The following is an 18,012-nucleotide window of genomic DNA, read 5'->3' as shown; positions in this document are numbered from 1 at the left end:
GCGGGCCATCTTATGGGTGGGTTTCAGCAAAATCTGTGTCAGGCTGTTAACCATCATCTGCAGAGAAGAGTGCACACCTTGAGCTTTGTAGACCAGGGTTTGGGCCCTTGCTCTGAGTTAAGCTCATTGGGAGCAGTTGGGATAATACAGGCCAGCCAATAATGTCCCTACAGTTCTGTTCAGTTCCAGACGTTCCTCAACTGACTGGCTCCTGATTTTGGAAGGTTGTGAACACCGGCCTGTTGGGTTCAATGTCACTCCCAGATGTGAGCTTCCTGCTGGCAAGTGAATACTTTTTGTCAATCAAGTCCTAGACTTTGGCATTGTTGTAATAATTCACTGAAATTCGCAAACCTTGCAAATGTGCAAACAGCATACAAGAAGCTCAGGATGTTTTCAATAAAATAGGGAAGGCCGAGGAAGCGTTTGGTGTAGGGGTGAAGGGTTTAGACGGGGAAACGGTTGCCAGTGCCTGAAGGTTCGATAAGTGGAGGGAACGTGAGGTGATTACAAACTTGATGGAGATAAAGAATCAGTGACACTGATAAAGGAAAGTACAGTGAGACGACGTGGATTGCTCTTGAGAAGACCTGCACAGACTAGATAGACTGAATGGCCTGTACTGTGCTGCACTATTTAAGATTCAATTAATTCTGCAGGATTATTGTGCAACCAAGTGGACAGTCCTGAAGGAACGTTTTGAGCAAGGTTTATACTCCAGGCATGCGGACCTCCACAGACTCAAGTAAGTGTATATCGAGTTTCATACGGAAGTGGCTGAATGACAAACTCTTCTAGGGTGGCTTTTCATGAGTACTCACAGTCCGTCTCCCTTGTGCAGAAAACCGTGTTGATACAGCGATCAACTGACACAGGTACCTCCCAGTTCACTGTTGACTGCCCAATCAACCATTCCCCATGTGAATCAAAGCAGAGTCTGTCATCAGACTGCTGGAACTGTCTGACAGCCTCTCAGCTCATGTTTTCAGTATCTTGATTATCTCTCTGTTACTTGAGCCCTGCAGGAAAGCGGTGTGCAAAGAATGTACCTTAATGATTCGGATAGGAACCCAGCATCCGTATTTACTGGAGCACATTGATATTGGACAGAGGAAGGTCAAAGTGAGAACTCTTCTTTCAGATGAGACAAAAGCTGCGGTTTGCAAATACAAAAGGCAGAGAGATGAGACTGGTGAGCAACCTGTCTCATGGTAGATTGAGACAGGAGGGCAGAATGGTCGGTCATCAAATCTGTTCTTCACATTATTCTTCAGCCAGAGGATCAAGATTTAATTGATTTGATCATCTCTGGGTTAGGAAGTGCTGATCCACGGTTTCAGTTTCGTCTTGCTGTCCAACAATCTGTGTACCAAGTACGCGGAGAAAAGGCACCTGTTCACTCTGACCGTTCCTGTGCCAGTCCCATTGGTTAAATTATTCACGGGACGTCTCTGTCAAGTCTGACACTGGTCGACGGTTACTGTTCAGAAGGTGATAGCGAGCTGCCTCTGCAGACCATGTGGTGCAGTTGCAGGACTTTGACCCAGTAACACTCAAGAAATGGTGCTATCATTCTAAGTAGTGATGGTGAGTGACTTGGAGGGATCTTTACAGGTGATGGTGTCTCTATACATATGCAGTCCTGTTTTTCTCCCAGATGTGAATTTTGCGCTGACTGAGTGAATATTTTGCGCTGAGTGAATATTTTTACCAATCGAGTCCTAGACTTTGCCATTGCAATGATACAGTTCCCTGACATTCACAGACCCCACCGCTGTTTGGACAGTGTGGCATCACTCAGAATGTTCTGTGTAAAACAGAAAAAGCTAAGAATCTGATGAAGGGTCTAGGCCCGAAACGTCAGCTTTTGTGCTCCTGAGATGCTGCTTGGCCTGCTGTGTTCATCCAGCCTCACATTTTATTATCAAAGCTAAGAATGTACTTGGTATAGGTATGAAGGGTTGAAACAGAGAAACGGTTTGCACAGGCTGCATCTTTGCTAAGTGGAGGTTAATGAAAACTTGATGGAGAGAAAGAAGGGTCAAGGTCATGGCTAGTTAACAGATCTTTGAGTGCTTCTTGTAGATGAAACACACCATTTGTAGCTGGTTGTGGAGGGAAGGAATGTTGAAAGTTGTATGGTTACTATGGTTAACAAGGGGTAGAGCTGGATGAATACAGCGGGCCAAGCAGCATTAGAGGAGCAGGAAGGCTGATGTTTCGGGCCTAGATCCTTCTTCTTCTTCAGACCCACTTCTGAAGAAGGGCCTAGGCCTGAAACATCAGCTTTTGTGCTCCTCTGATGCCGCTTGGCCCGCTGTGTTCATCCAGCTCTACCCCTTGTTATCTCAGATTCTCCAGCATCTGCAGTTTCTACTATCTCTGGTTACTATGGCTGTTGATATTGGGCAATTCAAAGACAGTAATGGTATTGAATATCAGTGGGAGGTGTTGGTTTGTTTGTGTTGGTGATTACCTAACACTCGCATTCTAATTTACTTGCCAGTTTTTTTCCCATTATTCATTCATGTGATGAGGGTGTGGCTGGCTAGGCTAGCATTAATTGTGCAGAGGGCACTTTGGAGTGAACCACATTGCTGTGGGTCTGGAATCACATGTCGGCCAGACCAGGTTAGGGTGGTAATTTTCCTTCCCTAAAGGACATAAGTGAACCAAGTTACCACCAATCCCCCTGCTGCTGCAGTCTGTTTATCAGTAGACATAAGGAACGAGTTCCAGATCAAGAGTTGTCTCATGCCCATGCAGAACAGTGGAATGGATCTTGGGGCTGTCAGCCTCTTCCACCAGTCAGTTCAATCCTGGTTGTTCTCAACCTTGTCATGATCCCTGCTATGATCATTCTCAATGAGGCAGATAAACCCAGCTTGATAGACCATAAGTTTTATTTTTGCAACTTGGTTACGTTACTGGTTAGTCGAGGCTGTCCAGTAGCTGTTAACAGTATAACACAAGTTGGTCACATTTGAAAGACCTTAGCATGAACATCAAAAAGATTCAACCATTTTCCCAGCAAGATTCTTGATCGAGTCTCAACTCAGTGAAGGATCACTCCTATCTTCACTTCACCTGATGCGATTGCAAACATTTCCTCTCGATGACTTTCTGCATATTGACCAGGTGTGATTCACTCTCTCTGTTCCTGAAACACCCCAGCTAACACACTGGCTAAGGTCTGACTGAACCCTCCAAAAAGCCAAGGGCTTTTCCAGCCTTGTCTACTTGTCTTGCTAAAAACTACACAGGCCTTTCTACTGGTGAGGTTCTTGTCTTCTGAACTGAGCCTGCTTGTAGCCTCTGACCATCGTCTTTCTTTAGCGACCAAAACTCAGGTCATTGAGAAGTAGCGGTTGTTTCAGAAGGTAACTTTTTTTGTCACTTATCTGTTGTTCAGAATCTTTTGTCTTTACTTCACCGTCTCAAATGGCTTTATGACATTTGGAATCATAGAATCCCTACAGTGTAGAAGCAGGTGACTTGGCCCATCAAGTCTGTACTGAGCTTCCAAAGTGCATCCCAACCAGATGCACTCCCCTACCCTATCCCTGTAATTTCCCATGGCTAATCCACCTATCTTGCACACTCCTGGACACTAAGGACAATTTAGTACGGCCAATCCACCCTAACCTCTGCCCATCTTTGGACTGTGGGTTGAAACTGGAGCACCCAGAGGAAACCCACGCAGACACGGAGAGAATGTGCAAACTCCACACAGACAATCGCTGGAGGACAGAATTGAACCTGGGTCCCTGGTGCTGAGAGGCAGCAGTGCTAACCACACAGCCACTGTGTCACTTTTGGCTTTTAAAAAAAAAGCAGGTCAGACCTTCACAGAGCTGAAAACCAAAGTCCCACATACTTCTCCTTTGTTATCCAAGTTTCTAATGACTAAAGCATCATGAAGCTTCATCACAACATCAGCTCCATTTTCCACCTTTTGCCCTTTTTCCTTTGTCCTGAATTCACATAGACCACTCCCAGTGTTCAAAGTTTGAGTTTCTCCCCATCATGAGGCTCTCGATTGAAGGGATTCAGGTTTCCACTTGCTTTTGTATGAAGTCTTGCTTCCTGATCTCACTCTTCAGCAGCCTGGCTCTCGTTCAAAGGTGATGACTCTGTTCTCTTCCCCTGTGTGAAAATGCTGTTCTTTTCTCTAGGTATCAGTGTTTTAAGTCAGCATGGATGTATGAGGTTCTGCACAGTGGGTTTTCCTTCCCTGTCAACTACACTAACTTGAAAACAGCCCAGCTGGTTTATGACAAGGAGGTACAGTGGACGCTGGGGGCGATTCTCTACAGGACACGGTACTTACCCCTGAGGTGAGACTGATTGCCAATTCCGCCATCAACATCCTCCTGTAATTGCTGTGTTTGTATCAAAGCAATGGATATAATATGAAGGCATGTCAACCCCTGTAGACTGACCCTCCTGTATCATTGTTCACCCTATCTGCTCCTCCACAAAGGAGTTTAAAAGATGCCAGTTGATTCCATGCACTTAATACTCTTGCTATTAAGATTTAAAGCCAGTCCCCCTGCACCCCTCCAGCTCCTAGGATGCACCACAGCCTTTTCCCAAAAGGCAGACCTAGAGGGAAGGCATTGTTTTTTTTCCTGGTCTGTTTGTCTGACAGTCAGCCATGGCCCAGTGAGTAGGCCATGCGCCTCAGAGTCAAAAGGCTGTGGGTTCTCCAGGGTTTGAGTGTGAAATCCCACTTGATACATCCAGTGCTGAGGACTGTGAGGGGTCATCTTTGAGCCATATTTGAGCCGAGACGAGAAACCAAATAGGCCCTGTCTTCCCCCGAGAGCGGGGAGTTCTCTGTCGCTGCCCAGGACCCTGTTCCGTGAGCAGCATCAGTACGAGACACAGGAACATTATCTTGAGTGTGACCACTTCACTGTTTGTGGGCCCTTGTTGCGCAGGTAAAAGGACCAGAAACTTGCCTGTGTTGCCATAGTGACTGCCCTACAGAGGGACCTCATTAGCTGTGCAGCATGTTGGGAATATCCTAAGATAGGAAAAGCTGCAGTAGAGCAAATCCTTTCTGTTGGTGCAGGGGCACAGCCAGCTTTGAAATTGACAAGGCAGCAGGTCTCTGCCCCCACTTAATTGAGGACATGCTGCTCAACATGTTCCAAACAGGAGCCCGCAAACTGGGAGCCCTGTCTGCTCACCGGCTTGATGTTGTTGCATTGGCTGGCATTCTCTCACAGTATTTGCCTTCATGCCAACAGGGACATTCCACTGGACAACTTCAAAGGGAACCACGTGCACTGGAGGGGCTTCTCCTTCGTCAACAACCATTACTTATTTTTTGGCTGTTTCCTGGTTGTCCTCCTGTCCATCCTTCTCTACCTGCTGCGACTGAGGCGGATCCACCGGAGGATGCAGCACCACGGGTGGAAGGGGGAAGCTGGCCTCCCTCAGGTGTCAGGCATTGCCTAAAAGCTGGTGGCCTGGGCACTGGGTGGGGCAGGGGAAGTGGGCAGGGATTGGGCTGGGCGACCGGTTGCAGGGGGACACCGTGGGGCCAAGTGCAGTCTTTGTAAGTCAAACCAAGAAAGGGCAGTAGGCACACGGTGGGTGAGGGGTGAGGAAGGGGTCTGGTCGCAATTACCTTCCAGAGATATTCACCGGTCTTTCTTGGGCACTGGCATAACACAGACAAAGCTGATCTGATTGCCGGTTGAAAATTGCATGACCCTGCCCGAGGAAAGCCAGGAAGTTCTCCCTTTGCGTTTCAGCAAAACAGTCTCTTAAACAGAAGAGCTGCAGTCATTCAGCTGAGTGAAATAAAATAGAGCAGCCTTCTGTCTGAATTGTCTGGCAACTCAGTGAGAAAACGTTGCTCATTTTGAGCTGGTTGTGTCTGAACGACTGCAAGGACCAACAAGAAGGAGAGGAAGAGAGTCGAAGGTGAGCCCAGTAGTAACACATTGGATACAACAGCTGCTGTGCTGATTTCGACAATCAGAAACTCTTAAATTACATTTATTTATAACTGCAATAAATGGAGATGTTATGTTGAAATCAGTGATCTGATTGACAGTGTTGAGACAATAAATGTATTTATAAGATCCTTCTTGTCTCCGCCATTGTAGAGTTGTCAGCACAGAAATTGACTTGTTCAGCTTCTGTGGAACTGTACAGGTTGCCAGGACGTCGGTGAATGTTTTTTCTGTCACGTAAACCACTGTGTTAGGTTTCTGAAGTGACGACCGCCTCTTCACTCATCTGCTGCTAAATCCCTCATCCTGACCTTTACCGCCTCAAGATTGGCCTATTCCAGTGCTGTCCTGTCTGGCCGCACTCTTCTGTAAATATGAGCTTATCCAGAACACCACCGCCTGTGCCCGAACTTGAACCAAATCCCACTCAACTAACCAGTTCTGAGGAAGGGTCACCGGACCCGAAATGCTAACTCTGTTTTCTCCCTTCACGGATGCTGCCAGAGCTGCCGAGCATTTTCCAGCAACTTCTGTTTTTATTCCCACTTCACTATCATCCGATGGCTTGCTGACCCACGTTGCGCACCCCCTGAACCAACTGTAGGGATACCACATTCTCTTCCCTATCATCAAATCCCTCTGTCATCTCGCTCCTCCCACTCGCTGTGCAATCTCCTCCAGCCTCAGAATAGTCTGGGATCTCTACATTCCTGTCATTCTGACCTCTTGAGCTTACCCCAGTGGCTGTGTCTTCACCTGTTTGGGCTTGAAACTCTGGAATTTCTCTGAACGAGACCTCTCTCTCTTTCTGTCTCTCTCTCTCTTTCTGTCTCTGTCTCTCTTTCTGTCTCTCTCACACACACACACACTATCTCTCTCATTCCCAATTTCTAACACATTCTGTCTCACTACATCTCCCTCACTTTCACTCTCATTTTCTTTCTCTCTCTCTCTCCCTCAGTCTCACTCTCATTTTCACCATCTCTCCTCTCCTTTAAGAAACTTGTTAAAACCTGCTGCGTAAGACTCAAGCCTTTAGTTACGTACCTGAATATGCCCTGAAGTGAGTTTGTCTCAAATGTTACTTCTGAGCGCTCTGGCACGATAAAAGTGTTGTTAAATTGCAAGTTGTTGAATGATGAGCATTTTCAGGCTGCTGTCTTTGAGTCTCTTTGGTGGCACGGCGACTCAGTTAGCACAGCTGCTTCGCAACACCAGAGACCCAGGTTTGACTCTAGCCTCAGGTGACTGTCTGTGCAAACTCCGCACAGACATTCTCCCCGCGTCTGCGTGGGTTTCCTCCGAGTGCTCCAGTTGCCCCTCTTGGTCCAAGGGTGTGCAGGTTAGGTGGTTTGGCCATGGTAAGTGAATGGTTACAGGTCTGTGCAGACTACGTGGGCCAGAGTCCCTGCCCTGTAGAGATTCCAAGATTTGCGTGCATAAGCACATGTCTCTGGCAAAGCTAGTCTGATGTATTTTTCACTGTTTGAATGTTTCAGTTTTCACAGCCCCACCCTCCGGCATGAGGAGCTGCAGCAGGCACCTGCCCAATTCCCCATGTCAATGCAGTAACAATCTGACCAACAGGCCATCGCTGAAACAGAACGGGACCATCCAGCCCCATTAAACATGTTCTGCCTTTTGATGCAAATGGAGCTGAGGTGCATCTTACCTCTAACGCCCCCACTTGCTTGACTCACTCTGCAACAATAGCAGCTTGCATTTGTACAGCCGTTCTGCTATCGCAAAGTCCCTGCTGGGAAACACTGATCAAGGTGGGGCTGCTGTCTTTTCTGGAGAAAGGCGAAAGCTGAGAGGTTGCCCGGTATGAATTAGGAAGTTTGTTAGCTGAAGTGTGAAGGAAACGAGTGCTGCATGGGTACAAATCCGTGGAGCCACCAGTAGCTTGCTGTGCAGGAAACAGAGAGGTCTTATCCACGGAGCCACCAGTAGCGTGCTGTGCAGGAAACAGAGAGGTCTTATCCATGGAGCCACCAGTAGCGTGCTGTGCAGGAAACAGAGAGGTCTTATCCATGGAGCCACCAGTAGCGTGCTGTGCAGGAAACAGAGAGGTCTTATCCACGGAGCCACCAGTAGCGTGCTGTGCAGGAAACAGAGAGGTCTTATCCATGGAGCCACCAGTAGCGTGCTGTGCAGGAAACAGAGAGGTCTTATCCATGGAGCCACCAGTAGCGTGCTGTGCAGGAAACAGAGAGGTCTTATCCACGGAGCCACCAGTAGCGTGCTGTGCAGGAAACAGAGAGGTCTTATCCATGGAGCCACCAGTAGCGTGCTGTGCAGGAAACAGAGAGGTCTTATCCACGGAGCCACCAGTAGCGTGCTGTGCAGGAAACAGAGAGGTCTTATCCACGGAGCCACCAGTAGCGTGCTGTGCAGGAAACAGAGAGGTCTTATCCACGGAGCCACCAGTAGCGTGCTGTGCAGGAAACAGAGAGGTCTTATCCACGGAGCCACCAGTAGCGTGCTGTGCAGGAAACAGAGAGGTCTTATCCATGGAGCCACCAGTAGCGTGCTGTGCAGGAAACAGAGAGGTCTTATCCATGGAGCCACCAGTAGCGTGCTGTGCAGGAAACAGAGAGGTCTTATCCATGGAGCCACCAGTAGCGTGCTGTGCAGGAAACAGAGAGGTCTTATCCATGGAGCCACCAGTAGCGTGCTGTGCAGGAAACAGAGAGGTCTTATCCACGGAGCCACCAGTAGCGTGCTGTGCAGGAAACAGAGAGGTCTTATCCACGGAGCCACCAGTAGCGTGCTGTGCAGGAAACAGAGAGGTCTTATCCATGGAGCCACCAGTAGCGTGCTGTGCAGGAAACAGAGAGGTCTTATCCATGGAGCCACCAGTAGCGTGCTGTGCAGGAAACAGAGAGGTCTTATCCATGGAGCCACCAGTAGCGTGCTGTGCAGGAAACAGAGAGGTCTTATCCATGGAGCCACCAGTAGCGTGCTGTGCAGGAAACAGAGAGGTCTTATCCACGGAGCCACCAGTAGCGTGCTGTGCAGGAAACAGAGAGGTCTTATCCATGGAGCCACCAGTAGCGTGCTGTGCAGGAAACAGAGAGGTCTTATGCAAGCTTTCGCTCAAGCCCCACTACAGAAACACTGCAGCCAATTTGTACACAATAGGTCATTGGTATTGGCTTTTCTGCTTTGAATGGGAGCCAAAGACCCTACGACTGTGCTTGTCTGAAAATGTCCAATCTTGTGTGACCATGGTGGCTAAGCAGACTCAGGCCTGGCTAGTACTTAAATGGAAGACTACCTGAGGATACCAGGTACAGTGTGTTAGAGTCCCTGTTAGTATCATGAGTGTACCTCCCTCTGAAGCCCAGATTCAAGCCCCACCGTTCTAGAGCAGAGTAATCACATCTTTGAGCGGGTTAATGAGAAAATATTTCAAGGCAGAAGGTCCTGGACATCTACCAGGTGTGGGGGGGGGTGGCAATGGGGACATAGTTCATCGTTAGAACATCCAACAGCGCAGTGCTCCCTCAATACTGCGCTGAGAGTCTCTGCTGAAGAAGAATCATACTAGACATGAATGCTGGCAGACCTGCTCAGTTTCCCCAGCTCTTGCTGTTTATAATTTGTAAGTGTTGTCATTCAAAGACGTGACCCTCTGGTGCAAGGTGTCACAGTGGTGCCTTCAAGCTCATGCCTGACCCTTGCATCTTTGGACAACCGGAGCAAGTCATCTGGCCTCTGACGTCCATGTGCACTTCTGTGAGCTTGCTGTCTGTAAATTGATTCTCCCTGTGAGGATGCTTGAAAGTTAGGCCACAGGATGTAAAGCACTTGGGACCAATTTGAGGTCATGAAAAATGCACAATAAAATTGCTTTAATTCCAAGGACAGGCAATTGGCCAGGGGAATGAGGCACAGGAGAAGGGAGGAAGTCTTTGCAAAGCAAAAATGAAGGCCCCAAGCTGAATGATGCTAAATCTGCCCGCGGTGCCTCCAATCTAAATTTCCTGTGCCTTTTAGCACCTGCTGGAATATTCAAGTACAATAATTAGTATTTTGACACAGTGGCACTTGCCTATATGTGCTCTGTCTGCTCAGCACCATATATTTTTCATTTTCTGGTTAAGAGAAAAAATTTAGCGTCGCTGTTTGGCTCAGTTTAAAGTTGGACATTGTTCAAGTCCACAAGTTCTGCAGTTGACTCCAAGATAGCTGTCATATTCTTACATATCTCTAGCCTGCTTTATGTGCTACTTTTAAAATCCTGGATTCGTGTTTGGGCTGGTGCTGCTCTGCGAGGTTGCTACGTGACAGCGTTCATGCTTCATTGTTGCATCTGGCTAATCCATACATGTCCTGCTTGCAGTGTGGACACTGTGGGGAGCCAATTCCTTCACGTTATGTAATAACGCAGCAAAAAGGCGGATTGTCAGTGATGGGGGAGGTCTAGTCTTTAGTGGTAGTCCATGTGCACTCTGCTGCATGTACTCTTTTAAGTTAATCATAGGATATGAGTGTCGCTGACAGAGCCAGCAATTTTTACCCATCGCTAATGACCGTAAGGGAAGGTGATGAGGTGAGCTGCTTCCTTGAAACCCTTTAGTTTGTATAGTGGAGGCACACCCACAGCACGACAAAGATGTGGGTTTTGATTTTGACCTAGCAGTTGTGAGGGGATGACCAGTCCAGCTACAAGTTGGGTGCCACGCTCAGTGGTTAGCACTCCTGCCTCACAGTGCCAGGGACCTAGGTTCAATTCCCGCCTCGGGACACTGTCTGTGTGAAGTTTGCACATTCTCCCTGTGTCTGCGGGGGTTCCCTCTCTCAGCCTAAAGGTGTGCAGGCTAGGTGGATTGGCCATGCTAAATTACCCATCGTATCCAGGGATGTGCAGGTTAGGTGGGTTCGCCATGAGAAAGCAGGGAGAGGTGAGAGGAGGGTGGGTCTCAGTGAGATGCTGTTTGGAGGGGTGGTGTGAACCTGATGAGCTGAATGGCCTGCTTCCACACTGTAGGGATGCACTGAAGTCAGGAAGATTGTGTGTATTAGAGAGGATCTTGATGGTGGCATTTCCCCTGCATCTGCTACCTTCATCCCACTGAATGCATAATCAACCAGCAAAATACTGTGATAACAAGGTTTTCAGCTGGATGAACACAGCAGGCCAGGCAGCATCAGAGAAGCAGGAAAGCTGACATTTCGAGTCTGGACCCTTCTTTAGAAAAAAGGGTCCAGACCCGAAACATCAGCTTTCCTGCTTCTCTGATGCTGTCTGACCTGCTGTGTTCATCCAGCTCTAAACCTTGTTATTTCAGACTCCACTATTGGCAGTTCCCACTATCTCTGAGCAAAATACTGTGGATGCTGGAAATCTGAAATAAAGACAGCAAGTGCTGGAGAAATCCAGCAGGTCCATATAGAGAGAGAAACAGAGTAAACCATTCAAATTGAATATCTTTCAGAGGTAGGAGACTCTTGGAAGAAGTGTCATACCAGACTTGAAAATAAATCCTGATTTTCTCTTCCTGCAGATGTTGCCAGACTTACTAAGTTTCTCCAACACCTTCTGTTATCATCTTCGGTGTAGGTGTTGGGTTTGGAAGGTGCTGTGAGAGCAGGGACTGTCTGCTATTTTTCAGACATTGCTGTCTGAACGAGGAGGTTCTTCACAAAGTGAGAATTGTCGCCTTGAAGTTGTGATGAGCACAGCACTGACATAGTGATTTTGTGTTTGGAAGTAAGATGGGATTTCTTCCAGGACTAGCATCCGATGGTATTTGGCATCAGGGTAGTAGAGGGAGTGTGGGGAAACCTGGAAGTTCTGAAGTTCAGTCAGGAAGATAGAGTAAATGTATTTCCACTTGGAGGGCTGAGGATAACAAAGTGTGGAGCTGGATGAACACAGCAGGCCAAGCAGCATCTCAGGAGCGCAAAAGTTGATGTTTCGGGCCTAGACTCTTCATCAGAGAGGACTTGGAGGGCTGTTATTCATGTCAGATAGTCATGAATAAATCCAACTTGACCAAGTTGTTTGATATTCTGCACGTACAGAAACACTTTAGCATCTCACTGCGAAGCTGCTGTACTGCATTCTCTTAGTGTCTCGTGTACCCCTGCGCTGGAGCTTGAACCTGTGAGTTTGGAGCTCTGGGTTCATGTTCTCCACAGTCACAGCTTCTTGTGGCATGGTTGATCTAGGACAGCTTATCCTGGAAACTTCAGTGTTTGTGACCCTGCCAGTTCCAGAGTGGAAAATGTGAAGCCATCATATTTTCTGTCAATAGCTCAGAGCAAAACAAACTCCAAGCCAAGTAAGACAGCATTGTGTTTGAGATTTGAAACTATTTTCATGCATTGCTGGCTGTTTCTCATCTTTCAATCTACGTAGACTTGGGTCTCATCAGCCGTGCTCTAATGGGCACCAAAACCCATTCTCCTGTCACCTTGTTTTTAAATTCGTCTTGGCCCCATCCCTTGTCATTTCTCCCAGATGCTTTTGTTCCTCTAATTCCTACCCCTTGAACACAGCCTGATTTCACTCACAGTATCACTGGTGGACTTGCTGTGACACAGACCAAAATTCGCTCCTCTCTTTGATAAAGGTCACCTGGCTGATTATCACCAAAATGCGGCTTGATGCCAAGATTAGTTTACTGGCATTCCTGTGAAGTGTCTTCGAATGTTTTGTTAGTTGAAGATGCTATATAAAGGTAAGTTGTTGATGCAATGATCTAATATACTGCCCAACACCCCCCCCCCCGCCACCCACACTCAAACACACAAGTATGCACAAATACACACTTTTTTTATTCATTCATTGGCTGCAGGCATTGCTAGGCATTTATTGCCCATCCCTAATTGCCCAGAAGGTAAGAGTCAACCACATTGCTGGAGTCACGTGTAGGCCAGACCAGGTAAGGATGGTAGGTTCCTTCCCTAAAGGATGTCCTTTAGTAAACCAGATGATTGTCTGACAATCGGATTCACAGTCATCATTAGACTTAGCTTCAGCTTTTTTATAATTGAATTCAAATTCCACCATCTGCCATGGCAGGATTTGAACCCAGGACATTATCCGGGTTTCTGGATTAACAGCCCAGTGATAATACCAGTGATAATGGGAACTGCAGATGCTGGAGAATCCAAGATAATAAAATGTGAGGCTGGATGAACACAGCAGGCCCAGCAGCATCTCAGGAGCACAAAAGCTGACGTTTTGGCCCGAAACGTCAGCTTTTGTGCTCCTGAGATGCTGCTGGGCCTGCTGTGTTCATCCAGCCTCACATTTTATTATCAGTGATAATACCAGTAGGCCATCGCCTTCCCTGATGATGCACATAGGCACACCCATGTTCGCATGTGCAGACAAACGTATTCGTACGTGTACATATGCTCATGTATGCGCATGCACATACACTTTGTGCACGCACTTGACCACATATACCACATACAAACATAAACACATGCACATACATCCTCGCATATAGGATCATGTCTGGAACACAGTGCCTTCTATTTGCCTTTTTAACAATATCAAAAGTTAGGGGCTAGCCTCTCTCCTCAAATACTTATGGAAAGGGTGGGGGTGTTTGCTCTGTCCATAATGAGAGAGAGAAGGGGGTCTGAGCAGCTTCCTCATTGTCTCAGACATCCCTCCCCCCCCGCCCCACCACATTTGCATTTTCTGCCAGTACCGTGGTGACCCACAACATGACAGGTTGTTTAGTGGTCCCTGCAGTTGTCAGACTGGTTGGGGCCAATATCTTGTGACTTGGAGCACAGCAGGCTGTGGTGGGGTTGAGGGTGCAGACAGAATAGGCTTCATGCACTGAGCAGCACAGGGCTGCAAACCAACTCGGTGCCCCAGGTGAGGAATAGAAGGGTGGGGCGTGGTGGCTAGAGGGTAGCTGGGTGTGTGCATTGATGGACTTGAAATTAAAACAGCATGAGAGAAATGCAGCAGCTTCAGTGAAAGGAGTGAGAGAGAGAAGAAGCAGGGTGCACCATTCCAGTCATAGTCATACAGCTTGGAAACGGACCCTTTGGTCCAACCAGTCCATTGCTGGCCATGGTTCCCAAACGAAGCTAGTCCCATTCACCTGCATTTAGCCCTCTAAAACTTGCCTATTTAAGAACCCATCCAAATTTCTTTAAAATATTCTGACTGTCCCTGCATCTACCACTTCCTCTGGGAGCTCGTTCCACACATGAACTACCCTCTGTATAAAAAAAAGTTGCCCTTTGGGTCCTTTTGAAATTTTTCCCAACTCACTTTAAACCTATGCCCTCTAGTTTTGAACTCTCCCAACCCAAGGAAGAGACTTTGGCTCATCATCTTATCTATGCCTCTCATGCTTTTACAACCCCCTATAGGTCACCCCTTAACATCCTGCACTCCTCTAAAAGAAGTCCCAGCCTATCCTCACAACTCAAACACCCCCCTGTCCCAGCAGCATCCTGGGAAATCTTTACTGAACCCTCCCCAGTTTAACTAAATCCTTCCTACAGCAGGATGAACGGAACTCCAAAGATGGCCTCACCAATTTCCAGTATAACATCAACACAAAGAAAGTTATCTCATTGTACAATGGAATCTTGATCAGATGGGCCAATGGGCCGAGGTGTGGCAGATGGAGTTAAATCTAGATAAATGTGAGGTGCCACATTTTGGAAAGGCAAATCAGGGCAGGACTTACACATTTAATGCTAAGGTCTTGGCGGAGTGTTGTGGAACAGAGAGACCTTGGGGTGCAGGTTCAGGTTTCCTTGAAAGTGGTATTGTATGTAGACCGGATAGTGAAGGAGGTGTTTGGTGTGCTTAACTTTCTTGGTCAGTGTGTTGAGTGCAGGAGTTCGGAGGTCATGTTGCAACTGTACAGGACATTGGTTAGGCCACTTTTGGGATGCTGCATTCAGTTCTGGTCTCCCTGCTACAGGAAGGATGTTGTGAAACTTGAAAGGGTTCAGAAAAGATTTCCAAGGATGTTGCAGGCTTGGAGGGTTTGAGCTATAGGAAGAGGCTGGATAGGCTGGAGCTGTTTTCCTTGAAGCACTGGAGGCTGAGGGGTGACCCTATAGAAGTTTATAACATCATGAGGGGCATAGATAGGGTGAATAGCCAATGCCTTTTCCCCAGGCTGGGGGAGTCCAAAACTAGAGGGGCATAGGTTTAAGGAGAGAGGGGAAAGATTTAAGAGTTCTAAGGGGCAACTTTTTCACGCAGAGGGTGGTGCGTGTATGGAATGAGCTGCCAGAGGAAGTGCTGGAGGCTGGTACATTAAAGCATTTCGAAGGCATCTGGATGGCTGTATGATTAGAAAGGGTTTAGAGGGATATAGGCCGGAGACTGTCAAATGGGACTAGATTAGTTCAGGCTCCCTGGTCGGTACGGACGAGTTGGGCCGAAGGGTCTGTTTCCATGCTTTGTAACTCTATGAACATGACACCCCAACTCCGAGACTCAAGGGCCTGAGCAATGAAGGCGAGCGTGCTAAATGCCTGCTTAACCTCCCTGCCTGCCTGTAGGGCAAACTTCAAAGAATTATGTACGTGAACCCCTCGCTCTCTCTGTCCTACAACACTCCCCAGGACCCTCCCGTTCCAGTGGGACTAGTTGAAAGCGACCACATCCCTGATACGTTTGCTGTTTGGGGCTGGGTGGATTCCCTTTTCAAACCAGGTCGGAAAAATGGAGAGTTTCTTTTTTGATGTGTATGTTTCCAAAGTGAACGGCGACTCTACTCCCGTTCGATTCCCAACAAATCGGACGAAGGGGGACTTTTTTTTGTCGGTGGCGGGGGGACAGGAGTGTGTTTGGGTATCTATGTTGCTGGGGGTGGAGGGAGCGTGTGGTTCCTGTCTATTCGTAATTTTTGTTTCTCATCATCTGCTGGAGCTCCAATGGGCTGCGGATAAAAGTATCGAGGGAGAAAGGGGGAAGGGCACGGAAAGATGCAAAGTTGGGAACTCAGACAAGTGGGCAGTATTTTCAGTGAGAGTTGGGGACTGCCTGGGAAGGGATCGCTGGCTTTTCCTGGAAATTCTCCACCACCCGAGGAGCTCGCTCGGATTTTGTCTTGGGTAAGTCCCTGAAAATCGCTTGCAAGTTTTCGGGGCACCTTTTCTGCCCTTCTTTCTCCCTCGTCCCCTGGTCCAGCTCAGATGAGCTTCTGACCCTGTTGCAGGAAGGTTAGGCTTGAGGGCTGTGTAGTTTCTTTTGTGTGTGTGTGTGTGAGAGATAGAGGGGGGGGGGGGGGAGGAATCTGGGAGGAGAACAAGGATTTTCTGCAGCCCCTGAACTTTCTATCGCTGTTCACTCTCTCCTGCCAATCCTTGTTTAATTTTCCAGGTATCCCAGGATGGGGAGAGGGTCAGGAGTGGAAGGGGTTGGAAACAGAAAACAATACAGCCCCTGCTTCCCCGGAATTGAGCGTGATTTATAGCCAGTTACTACATTTCTTTTTTTGCGGACTGATCTTTTAGCCGGTTTAATTGATAGACGGAAATGGAAATTGCTGACCAGCAGAAGGTGAGAGGAAAGCCGCACGGAGACCCCGTTCTGCGAAAGGGCGGCCGGGGAGCCCACCGCGGACCAGCTCACAGCCGTGGGGCCGAATGGCCTTTTGCCTGTCAGCCCAGAGCCGGCGAGGTGTTGCCGGGGAAGGTGTTGAGAGTGACCGCGCTGTGTGTGGTTCCGGAAATGTTTACCCCCAAGCCCGGGTCCTGGGGCAAGGAAAGCCCCCTCCGTTCCCCCAGCGCACTGCGGCCGGGTAATCCACGCAGACCCTCATCCCAAACTGAGTGGGATCTTACAGTGTGCAGCTGTGCTCCTATTCCCTCCCTTAGGGGAGTGACTCCATGGGATGGGATTGTCCCAGTGCTTGAGGATGTGGCGAGCTGGCAGGAGACTCTGAGAGATCTCTGTTGTAGGAATGAGAGCACAGTGTACCCAGGGAGGCCTTTTTAATAACTGCACATCGCACTGCAACCGTTACAGGATCAGCAATCCACGCCTCTGCCTCTCCTCTTCCCACTTCAGCTCATCTTGTTGCTGCTTGCTGCATTTTTACTGAAGCAGTCGGAGAATACGTCCGGACCAGGAACAAACTGAAAGGAGCTTTCCCAGATTCCATCTCACAATCCCTGCCTCAGGAATGTGCTGTTCTCATAGGTTTGTCCCAGTGTAGCAGGATCCCTTTGCTTCTTCTCTCTCTCTCCATCTGTTCCTGAATCCAATTTGTTTGCTGCCTCTGAATTACAGGGTGTATGGTGAGCTGACACAGTCCAGGCAATCTCCACCTTTCGAAACATAGAAAATAAATGCAGGAGTAGGCCATTTGACCTTTCGAGTCTGTACTACCATTCGGAATGATCGTGGCCATTGGCACCCCCCCCCCCCCACTGGTTACCTGTAACAGAGCAGGGTGCCCAGCACTTTCTCATTGCCCTCCCTCTCACTTCGTGCCGGTCAGTCTCCCAATCCCGCTTTCTCTCCATGCCACAGAGAGGTGGCTTGTGTGCATTGAAAGCTAAGCTAAATAGATTCTTGATCAATCAGGGAAACAAGGGTTAGGGGGAAGAGGCAGGAGAGTAATGGTGGAGCAGGCTTGAGGGACTGACCTGCTTAATTCTGTACTGTCTCATTTCTGCTTTATCAAAATGAGCTGTTGTGACACAAGTTGATTTATTGTTGTCACGTGTACCTGGGTACGGTGAAAAGTTTTGTTTTTCCTGCAGTAGAAGTGGTTTCCACCATACAAAGTGCTTTAGGATAATAGAACAGAGTAAGGAATACTAAATAAAAACCGAAAGAACTGCGGATGCTGTAAATCAGGAACAAAAACAGAAGTTGCTGGAAAAGCTCAGCAGGTCTGGCAGCATCTGTGAAGAAAACATTCAGAGTTAACGTTTTGGTCCGGTGACCCTTCCTCAGAACTGTAAGTAATAGAGTAAGGAATACCATGTTACAGCTACAGAGAAAGTGCACAAAGAGCGAGATCAACATTAGATCTGAAGTTTGTGAGGTCCAGTCAGAACTCTAAGAACAGCAGGGAAGAAGCTG

General features: G+C 48.0%; 1 protein-coding gene across 6 annotated transcripts in view; it reads left to right on the top strand.

Annotated features, from left to right (window-relative positions):
* entpd4 (ectonucleoside triphosphate diphosphohydrolase 4) overlaps window positions 1-18,012 on the top strand; it is a 99,507-nt gene that overhangs the window by 24,726 nt on the left and 56,769 nt on the right. For 2 of the 6 annotated variants that reach the window (XM_048522900.2, XM_048522899.2), the window contains exons 11-13: window positions 660-745; window positions 4,176-4,337; window positions 5,256-6,073. The exons of 2 other annotated variants lie outside the window; for them this stretch is intronic. In XM_048522900.2, the coding sequence (XP_048378857.2) occupies window positions 660-745; window positions 4,176-4,337; window positions 5,256-5,466 (459 nt within the window). In that variant the 3' untranslated portion in view covers window positions 5,467-6,073. Of the gene's footprint in view, window positions 1-659; window positions 746-4,175; window positions 4,338-5,255; window positions 6,074-15,801; window positions 16,032-16,273; window positions 16,480-18,012 lie in introns of those variants that run through there. 2 more of the 6 variants (XM_059641058.1, XM_059641059.1) reach the window with 2 other exon arrangements.

Source organism: Stegostoma tigrinum, chromosome 40 (assembly GCF_030684315.1).
Source record: "Stegostoma tigrinum isolate sSteTig4 chromosome 40, sSteTig4.hap1, whole genome shotgun sequence".
Taxonomy (NCBI): domain Eukaryota; kingdom Metazoa; phylum Chordata; class Chondrichthyes; order Orectolobiformes; family Stegostomatidae; genus Stegostoma; species Stegostoma tigrinum.
This window is presented reverse-complemented; position numbering and strand designations above follow the sequence as displayed.